Source organism: Crocodylus siamensis, chromosome 2 (assembly GCF_052110815.1).
Source record: "Crocodylus siamensis isolate JL-2025a chromosome 2, ASM5211081v1, whole genome shotgun sequence".
Lineage (NCBI taxonomy): Eukaryota > Metazoa > Chordata > Crocodylia > Crocodylidae > Crocodylus > Crocodylus siamensis.
This window is the reverse complement of record NC_143396.1, coordinates 288,260,423-288,271,001: the sequence shown is the minus strand read 5'-3', so window position 1 is coordinate 288,271,001 and position 10,579 is coordinate 288,260,423. Positions and strand designations below refer to the sequence as shown.

Genomic DNA, 10,579 nt, shown 5'->3' with positions numbered 1-10,579 from the left:
ATACTGGGTGTCAAGCACTGCCACGAACATCTACTTGTAGAAACAAACATGGAAGCGAGGGAAGTTAACCCTGCCTTTTGAATGGAGTCGTGGTGCACTCTGCCTTCACTTGGAGTTGGAATAGCAACGAATCATGGTCGTTTACCACTTCCCTTCCTGCCACATGACTGGGGTCTTTACGAGGACTGTTAGGGGGTTTTGAGACTGTCACTTGGGAACTTTATGTTCCCTCTTATACTTGCTGCTTCAAACACTCTGAAGTGTTCTCAGAAGTGTGCCTGGAAGTGAAACTTCTGTGGCATCCAGAAATTGGTCTTTAACATGGAGGGCTTTAAAACAAGCTCTGAAGTAACTCAGCCATGAGTGCCTTGGTATGTTCAGAATAATTACTACAAAACAGACAATTGTGGAGCCCCAGGGGCATGGTGCTATAAGTGCGCTTTTAAAGCAGAGGTTCATGGGATGTTGGGAAATGTAGATAATTAAAGGGAGTTAGCTACTTGGCAATTTGGCACATTCAGGCTTTTTTAAAAGATTACCTATACTTCTGTGAGATAAGTGCATGTGCTTGCATTAGCACAGGAGTTCAGTTAAAAATAATAAACAGCGTCTACATCTGTTATATAAAATAACATAGCATTTGGCAGTCCAGTTTGCTAAAGAAATGTCTCTGTTTCTCTTTCCGGATGAAAAGTACTTTCCCAGGAAAATATTTGCGAACTCTCAGCAAGTGTAAAAGGGCAAGTCAAAACTCAAGTAAATAGCTTCTTGGAGAGAAATCCCTGTCCATGTCATTTTTTAAGCCAAATAAAAAGCTAGAATGGTATCACCTACTCAAATACTAAATGCAGTAGTATGGTGGTACAAAAGTGCCATACCAACATAATTAAAATAGTTCCTTCCTGCAACTGTAAATGCTACCAGAAGATTGCAAAAGCAGCTGACTCCCACATGAGGTGTGGCCCTAACATGTATTAACAGAATAAAGAACACTAAAAGGTAAACTAGTCATGCGGTATGGTGAATCTTAAAGCAGCAAGTTTAACTGTACAGCTGCTGGATCTTGAAAGCATCTTGGTCTAATTAACTTTGGGGAGGTGTCTGTTTTCGGCTACCATTCATTTGTTTTTTCATTTTTAATCTTTCATCAAATTCTGTAAAATATTGTTTGTTTCTAAAGAGATGTAAACATTTTTTTAAAAAGGGAAACCTAATTTTGTAACTTACTGTCAGGGGGAGGATGTTAATGCACAGACTAAGCTTTGAGATGTTTGAAAAATTATCAATATTTTTATTTTAAAACTAAAATGTCTAATCCAGGTGCATCACTTCAGATGCTTTGGCCTTCTTGATTATGGTAACAACTGCTGCATTTTTAGGACATTTTTCCCATTGAATCCAAGATCCACATATTCCTCCTGCAATTCAAGGGGGTTTCCACTGATATATTTATTTTTGGGCAGTTTATGGTTCTGCAGACACTCTATATGGTAATAGCACTATTTGCTTTAAAGGTAGATTTTTTTTTCCTTCCCTGCCTTGCTATTTTGTGCAGGAAAGATGATTACCCAGCCCCAAGAGTGGTCTCTTTTAGGGTGCTGAGGATCAGATGCACTCAGTTTTCTCCCTGACTTAGCATTTCAAGTCTGTTTTGCAGTGAAAGTAGATGGATGAGAGGGGGTTATAACAGAATGCTCCTTCTCCCCATGCAGCAAGAATCTGTTTGCAAATAAAGCAATGAAGCTTGTCCTTTAAATGTGATAGAAATAACTCTATATGAATAAAGGTTGCAAGCTTGAGATGCAGGACTTGGTGCAATGACAGGAAATGTTCAGCTGCTGATTACTGATTTACAGCATCGCGCTGCAGTGTTTGGCTTACACCAGCGATCCTCAGCCAGGCTGCCAAGGTGCCCTGATCTCCTTTCAAGGGTGTCAGGGTGTGCCACTCAATGTTAGCACTGGTACAGGGGCAAACATGATTTGCAAAGTAAACCCAGAGATTTCAAATGGCAGTCCAGGGGGTTACAACCATCCTGCCCTGCTGCCGCTTTCGGAGTTCTTTGCAGCAGAAGAATTATTCTGGTGGTTTTTAGTCATCAAAAAAACCCTCAGTGCAAGCCAAGAGCTGGGAGTGTTGGAGCGGGGAGGGGGGCTAGAGCCTTTGAGGGCTGCCCCCAGTCAGCTTGCGAGCCATGGGCTTACACTAGCGTTAGACTGTCCGTGGCGGCTAATTTGAGCTTGTCTATGTTGCTTGAGAGTCAGGGGGATTTGCACCTCCCAAAGTGTGGGGGGTGAGAGAGAGAAAGACGCACACACGGCTCAGTAAAGATTGTGTTATACATACACACATGTACACATGCACATACATGTATACCCACACACATTTATACACTTATAATTAGATATTTTTGCAGTTTCCTAGTTGGTCTAATAAAAGGTGTCAGTTTGGAACCACAAGTTCTAGCTTTTTGGATTACACATACATACACACATGTACACCTGCATGCACAAGCATACCCACACGTGTACACATACATGTATATACCACGCACACACACATCTATACACCTACACATACACATATGTATACACACACGCACACGCATATATACACAGATACCCACACACATACGCATGTACACGCATACACGTTTACCCACACACATCTATACACCTACATGTATACCCACATACCCCTCCCCCCCAACTACACACACGTAAACACGCAAGTCCCGGCCGGGCGGGGGGCTAGGGGGTCCGGCGGCGCTAGGACCCGCGGGCGGAGCCATACGCGGCCGGGCGACCCAGGGCGGTGTTCTTGCGCATGCGCGGGCGGGGCAGGGCGCTGAGGAGGTGGGAGGCGGCTGCTCCGGTCTGCTCCGCTCCCCGCGCCGGATGCGAGCGCGGGCCGGGCCGGGCCGGCGGGGCCGCATGAGGAGCGGCGGGGCCGGGGCCGGGCCGGGCCATGCAGCCGCCGCCCTACGAGTTCCTGGGCGAAGACAACGGCGCCAAGTGGCGCGGGCTGCTCGTGCCCGCCCTGCGCAAGGTCGGTGCCGCCCCCCGGCCCGCCCGGGGGTGCCGCAACGCGCGGGGGGGAGGGGGCGGGACAGCCTGGGCAACGGGACCCGCGCGGCGGGGTGTCCCCGCGGGCGAAGAGCGTCCCCCTCCCCCCCGTGGGGTCCACAGCGTCCCCCTCCCTCCCCTCCCCCCCGTGGGGTCCACAGCGTCCCCATCCCCCCCCTCCCTTTGCCTCCGGGAAGGTGATGAGGCTGCTACATTGTCAGAGACCCCGGGAAGCCCCTGACAGGGCGGAAGACTGTGAAGTGTTTGGGTTTTTGTTGCAAGCTCACCTGCGCGAGGGGACCTGCACCCCGAGGGCGGCCGTGGCCCCTGTCTGCGAGTCCCCCTTAGAAGCTGGATCTGCGCAGGGCAGTTGTGACGGGGGTGAGCTGCCTCGGAGAGGGCTCGGCCGGCTGCGACTCTGGACACACCTTCCAGCCCCGTGTCTCTTCCGCAAAATGCTCCTTTGCAGACCGAAAACGAGTTGCTCCTCTGTGGCGTTGAAGGGACCTTGAGAAGGGCCAGGCTCCTACCCCAAACACCTTCCCTAGGCCAGGCTGTTTTGCTGGTTGCCCTCCCTGGTTGCTTGCATATCTCGCTGGTCTACGAAATAAGGGGGCTGTGTTTATTTTGATGGTGGAAACAGCGGGTGGTGTGTATTGCCTAGGCCGCTGGGGCCAGGTGCGATGGTTGCTCCTTGGCAGTGCTGTCACTTAGATAATAGCGATGCTTGTGTCTTTTTTTCCAAGACCAGTTTTGGGAGTGGCATCCGTGCTGTAGACAGCGTGCATGTGGGAGGCGCTGTCCTCAGCACATTTAAAAAGAAGATTGACGTGCATGTGTTTGAGGTCCTTGTTTCTTTTGTATCCGAGGCTGCTGAACGTGCTCAGTGTTCTTGTGCCGACCTAAAAAGTTGCTTGTCTCTGGCCAGAGTCCTGGACATTGTGCCTTTCCCCCTCTTCATTTCCCTTTTTTGGTTTCCAGGGTGTGCGCTGCAGCTTTTGCTCTCAGATGTCATGTGGTTTAAGCCCTAAAAGCTATCTCCCCTCTTCCTTTGCCCTTCCTAGCGTTGTCCCATTGCCAGGCCGTTCTCATCTCATCCCTTCCTCCCAGTAAAAAGACTTACGGTGTAGCTTTACCAGTCGGACACAAAACATGATTCATTTAAACTCCTAGTTGTGTTAAGTAGGAGCTTTTCTACTTGTCATCTCGAAATAAAAGATTGTTGATGGAGTAGCACTGTTCCCAGTTTGCTTAGGGTGATTTGCAATAGGTTTGGCTTTGGTTTAAGGTATTGGAGTTTAGACTAAAGCAGAGAAAATAAATGTTCAATCCCAGCGATTACTTATGAAAGATGCTCCTAGTGCTTGTGGAGAATTTTTTCCCCCCAGGGAAAGTTCCTTGTCTGCAGTACCCACCCTTTAGGATGAAGCAATCCTATTGTAATAATATCTGTTTCTTTCACAAGAATGAAGTGTCAGTGAGTCAAAGTAAAATTGTATGTGTTCCAATTATTGTCATCCCAGACAGGATAATAAAGGGTGTTATCAGATTTTAATATTTTTTTTCCCTTTCTAAATGCCTTCATCTTGTTTTTAACAAAAAATTTAAAAATAATAGCATGTGTAACCATACTGTTATATTTTGCATTTTTGCTTTGGGCAGTAAAAATAGGAGAGCCTGCAGTTCTGCTGTGTTTGAGTTGCAGATATTTATAGGGGAATTTTTTTTTTTAGAGTATTTGTGGTCAGAATATGCTCAAAACCTTTTGATTACAAGATGCTTTCAAAATAGATGGAAAGAATATATTTTAAAAAATAAAAATTGCATATTTTAAATGTAAGCATTTCTTTTTAAAAACATGTCTGTTTGAAAATTTTACATCTGACGATTTTAAATCTTTGTTGAAATCTAAACTTGCTTTGTTTAAGTTAAAACTTTTAAAGCAATAAGCTTTGGATTTTTTGAAGAAAATCTAGAAATTAAACTGAAGGAAGGCACTGGCTGAGCAACTGAAATCAGTTTATTGCCCTTCTGAGCCAACTTTTGACATCAATAACCTATTCTCCTGGTGCAGAGAATTTTTTTTTTTTTGAAAACTGAAGTGGTTTGTTTTAAGGCCTAGTTCATTTGAAGCTGAAAAATGGATTTGGGAATTGAAAAGCAGGAAAACTTATTTTCCTCTGTTTGTCCAAGTAGAAAGCAAACATTAAACTTGAACTTAACAAACAAACATACAATAAAACACCGAACGACCCAATGAACATCAACAAGGTGTGAGCGGATGTCTTAATTTTAAAATTTTGGAGGAGCTTGGTAACCAGGAACAAATCTAGTTTAATCCACTATCTAGAGGGAATGCTTCCTTTTTGTTTTCTTTTTTCCTTTTTTTTAACAAGTCAGATTTAAACACAAAGTATGTTTTGACAATTTTTTCTTCTGTATCCAACATACTTAAAGTAGGCTTATTTAACTAATAAGCAGTTTTAATGTGCTGGTTTTATGCACTTCCATTGAATTTTAATTTCTGTCCAAATGTAGTTTGACACAATAAGTAAAAATAATTATCTAGTTAAAAAAAAAAAAAAGAGAGAGAGAGCGAGAAATGTCTCTTTAGTCATTTATAGCATACGAAAGTAAAACTTAAGAATTCATATAATTAAGAATTCACATATGAGTTTAGCTGTACAACTGCATATATATGTGTGTGTGTATAATAAATCTAGATCAATAAGTCTATATCTATAGATGGATATGGCTATATAGATATTATAAATAGCATATATTCGTGACTAGAAAAATGTACTAAGCTATACCAGTCAGTGAAAATCAGTTTTACTTGAGGAAAAGAACTGAAAAATACAAGAGCAACATCTGATCAAAACAGAATATCTAAGTCATAATTACAGTTACTGTTATTTAAATCAGTTCATGCCAAATGCACTCAATCTGGAAAAAAATGACCTCCGTCTGAGAGATCTTAATCAAAGCTCATTGGTTTTCAACTATGCTTCTACTCTTTTAAAAACCTCTTCCTCTCACCTGTTGTTATTGAGAAAACCTCCAGAAATAGGTAATGACTGTTGCATAATGGAACTGATTATGCAAACACAGGAGAAAAATAGAAACTATTTTTTTCAGTTATTATAAGTAATGCTTAAGATGATAAGTAAAGCACCTTGTGGTGTGTTCTTTCTTCATTTGCCAGGGTCCCTTAACATTTGGGTTGTTGTTGTTTTTTAAACATGTCCCCTTCAATCAAGAACTAAATTTGATGACAAAAGAACGATAGTGGCGCTTTAAGCACACACACAAGTAGTCGTGTCAGTGATCCTGTGTCGTTCCAAATGTGTTCTATGGTATTGGTGAGGGGAAGCTGTCAAATTAAGAAAGATCACTTCCAAAATGAGCATCCCAGTACTATAACCAGATTGCTCCTTGCAGATCCCCATGCTTGCAGTGCATCTTGTTCCTGATTATAATAAACCTGTTATTAGGATGAAAGTACTGAGGGGAGATTTTCCAATTGCTTTGGTGCAATACCTGTTACTCTTTTGAATTGGAGTTTGAAAAGGAGCTGACATGAGCTAGCACTCATATTTCTATTGTTGTTTGGAGTACCTGACTCAAAGGCCCTCTGAAAAATCACAGCTTTAACACACGTTGGCTCGTGTCATGCATTCTGCAGAGCTGTAATTGAAACCCTGCATTGATACTAAAGCTCTTCAGTGTTATCAGGAATCTATTTCTAGTCTGATTACACACACAGTTTCATAACTATAGTATTTAGCTGTGAAGAAATAACAGGATTAGTGGAGGAAATGATGTGCAGGTAGGCAAGCGTGTTGGAGTGTTTGATAAAAATGGTCTTTGTGTCATTTAAACTTCTGTGGAAATGTCCATCACCTGTGGAAATGGACTCATTCATTGACTAATTATGAAAATATAAATTGCAGTTACATGCATAAAGGATTTATGCTCTTCTCTTTGCTAATGAGCTCTTTTCAGTCGAACCTCAAGTTTTTTCTAGGTACCGCTGTTTTGGTCTTTTGCTTTTACCCTTAAGTGTCAACTGTTCACTCCCCCATTTCAGCAGCAGTAAATGTGTTGGCATAATTGCTGTGTAATACAAATGTGCATTGCATTTTCTAAACCAACCCTGCTATCACTCTGGATTACTCATTAGGTTTCTAGGACATGCTTAAATGCTATTCTTAGCAAATGTTGTTTGGTCCCTTTTAACAGAATAAATGGTAGTTCCAAAGAAATATTTGAAGATCACATTTGACTGTTACTCTGTGTTATAAAGCACATTGGGGACAGAGAAATAACATATTCTGGAAGCTTTCTGGTTTTAAGGATGCACTGCTAAGGGGCTTGACTGTGAAAAGGGCAAGCGGGGGGGTGCAGATATCACCTTGTTCGCATCATTGACAGCCCTATGTGGCTGTCCTGCTCGTTGCAGGATCAGGGGCTGAAATTTGACTTATTTTATGCATTTGACGGCACTACAGTGAATGGCATCCCACTGGGAAGCTCTAAAATGAGAACTCCCTGTGCACCATGTAGTTTTCAATGTTGTGATGTTTTTGAAAAGGTCAAAGTTGACTTGTTTAAAGCTCTGAAACCTTTGACACTGTGGTTTTGCTGCACGTGGTAAATTGGTGTTCTTGCTGTGAATAAACTCCTAGATTCGGTGGCCTTATCACACAAGCGTGGACGTTTTGTTTTCTGAGGGACAAAAAGCAGTGCTACACCTTGTGCCGCTGCTACCTGCCCCTGGGGAACACCTGTGCTATGCACCCTCTGGCATGTGGCAGGGTTACCCCAGGTGGGTTTGGGAGGGTAGGGGAGACTGACCCCAGCAGCCTTCCCTGGGTCCTAGAGGCCTTGGGGAGCTGCAGCTGCAGGAGTCCTGCCTCTCAGAGCCTGGCTGGCAGCTGGAATCTGGCTCCAGCTGGGCAGGCTCCAGTTTTGGGTGGTGTGCGCTGCCCATGTGTGTGCCGCCCCACTTTTTTTTCATGTGGGTTTTTTGACCTCAGGATTTCCTGGGGTCAACCCCCACCCCCACCCCACCCAACACTGCTACTTTGCAGTGAGGTATGTGCGTGCAGTGCCACATGCTGAACAGCCGTGCTCGTCTGGACACAGCCAGCGTGGTGATAATCAGAAGAAGGAAAGCAATGAGGATACTTGAAATTGCTCACAAAACGAGCATGTTTAAAAGGAAAGTCTCAGGTTTCAGCTGCTACATCGTGACATGTTGCGCACCCACAATCAAAGTGTGAAATCTGTAGTTGGAAGTGGAGAGACGAACACCAAGTACTTGTGTACTTGGTTAGCATCAAAGTCCCCTTAAAATCATTATGTAACACTTCAGTATGTCATCTTCCCCAGGCTGTTGTTGTGCAGAGTTTTCTTCTTTACTATTTGGGACGTAAACAACCTTTTTGTATTAGAAAACATTTACTAGTGAAATCCAGTGGGTTGGTCTCTGTTAAGGTTGTTTCTTTTCTTCTCTTCATTGTGTTATTCAAGGCTGTTGTGCCTTAAATTAATAATAGATTAATTTGACTAGTAGCTCACAGTGGCAAATAACTTGATAATGAAAGCATTCTCTTTTGTGTGGTTACTTTCTCATGTCATCAGCCATTGGAACGCAACTCGGACTGTATTTGGATTTGAGGCATTTAAAAATGATAGGAAGAAATTAATTTGACTTGGCAGCATGTGTATGAGAAACACTTCCTTTTTATGTTGCTGAATAAAATAAGCTGCGCCGGCCTGGTTTTGTTCAACATTTTCATCGGTGACCTGGAAATGGGAGTGCATACTGAAATCTTCAAGTTTACTCATTCCGGGTAGTGGACTTCCAAGCTGACAGAGAGGAGCTGCAGAAAGATCTTGCCAAATGAAATGAGCAGGCAAAAAATAGCAGATGAACTTCAGTCTTGACAAGTGCTTGGTAATGCACAAGGGGAGGTGGGGAATGACCCTGATTACACATATACAATGCTGGCAACTACTGTTACAACTCAGGAAAAGAGATCACAAAGTCATTGTAGACAGTTCTGTGAAGACATCAGCTCAGTATGCAGCAGCGACCAAAAAAAGTTGTTAAAATGTTGGGCATCATTAAGAAGGGATTTGAAACAAAATGGAAAACATCATCATGCCACTAGACAAATCTGTGGTGTGCCCACATCTTGAATATTATATGCAGTTCTGGTCTCCACATCATCACAGAAGATGTAGTAGAATTAGAAAAGGTACAGAGATGGGCAACCAAGATGAGCAGGGGTATAAAACAGCTGGCATTCCAGGGAAGTCTAAAAAGGCTAGGACTCTTCCATATGGAGAGGAGGAGGACGGATATGATAGAGGTTTCTCAAATCATGAAGGATGGAGACCAAGTGAGCAGAATACTAGGACTAGGGGCACCCACTGAAATTAGCAGGAGACAACTTTAAAATGAACAAGAGAATATTTTTTTATGTCGTGTGTAGTTAACTAGTGAAACTTTTTATTGCCACGGGAGGTGGTGGAGGCAGATAGCTTAGCCAGGTTCAAAAGTGGAGCTAGATGGGTTCATGGGTGATGGCTCCATTAATAGATGTTGGACAGAACAGTCAGGGGTGTATCCTCCGGCACCTCTAAACAGATAGGTGCCAGGGAAGGTCTGACAGGGATTGATCACTCTGTATGAACCCTGTTTATACGTTCTCCCTCTAAAGCAGGGGTCAGCAGTGTTTTTGGCTGAAGCCAAAAACATCCCAACTTCAACTTATAAGATGTTGGCGTGCCAGGGGCAGACAGTGGGGGAACCATGAGGGGCCCAGTCCTTGTTGCAGCAGTGCAGCCACGTCTCTTTCCCTGTCGTCTGTCTGGAGGCACGTATTCGCCCACCACCAGCAGCAAGTCAGGCCAGGGCTCCACAGACCTTGGTGCAGCTGTTTGCAGCCTCTCCACTGCCTGCTGCGAGCAGCCCAGGCGCCATGATGGGTGGCTGGGGCTTGTGCAGAGCCCAGGCCAGCTGTGGCAGTGTCTAGGAGGCTGCAAGGCACTGCACGAAGGTCTCTGGAGCCCCTTCCCAACTCGTTGCTGACAGTGAGTACATGCTTGCCTCTGGGTGGACAGTGGTGGAGGAGCTAAGATTACGTTGGGCTAGCCCCTTCCTCATCCTGTGCCCCAAGGTGTGCATGCAGCCGCCACTGGCCCTGGAGCCCTGGCCACTTATAGCAGGTGGCAGGCAGGCTGGAAACAGCTGCACCAAGATCCAGAGCCCCAGCTGGGCTGTATGGCCAGCGATGGATGCATTGGTGCCTTGGGGCACATAGCGGAGAAGGGTCTGGGGCAGCACAACTCAGGGCTCTGGCCCCTGGTGCACCGGTTGTAGTCTCCCAGTTGCCTGCTGCAGCTGGCCTGGGCTCTAGACAGGTGCCTGTTGCCTGCAATGGAGCCTGGGCTGCTCACAGCACGGCTTGCACCCTCCTTGCCACCTGGGCTGAGCAGCTTGG

General features: G+C 44.6%; 1 protein-coding gene across 1 annotated transcript in view; it reads left to right on the top strand.

The window, feature by feature from the left end:
* Nucleotides 1-74: 74 nt before the first annotated feature.
* SOS2 (SOS Ras/Rho guanine nucleotide exchange factor 2) overlaps nucleotides 75-10,579 on the top strand; it is a 71,506-nt gene continuing 61,001 nt past the window's right edge. Inside the window, exon 1 of the mRNA XM_090034331.1 lies at nucleotides 75-3,048. Coding sequence (XP_089890457.1) covers nucleotides 2,968-3,048 — 81 coding nt within the window. The 5' untranslated portion in view covers nucleotides 75-2,967. The remainder of the gene's footprint in view (nucleotides 3,049-10,579) is intronic.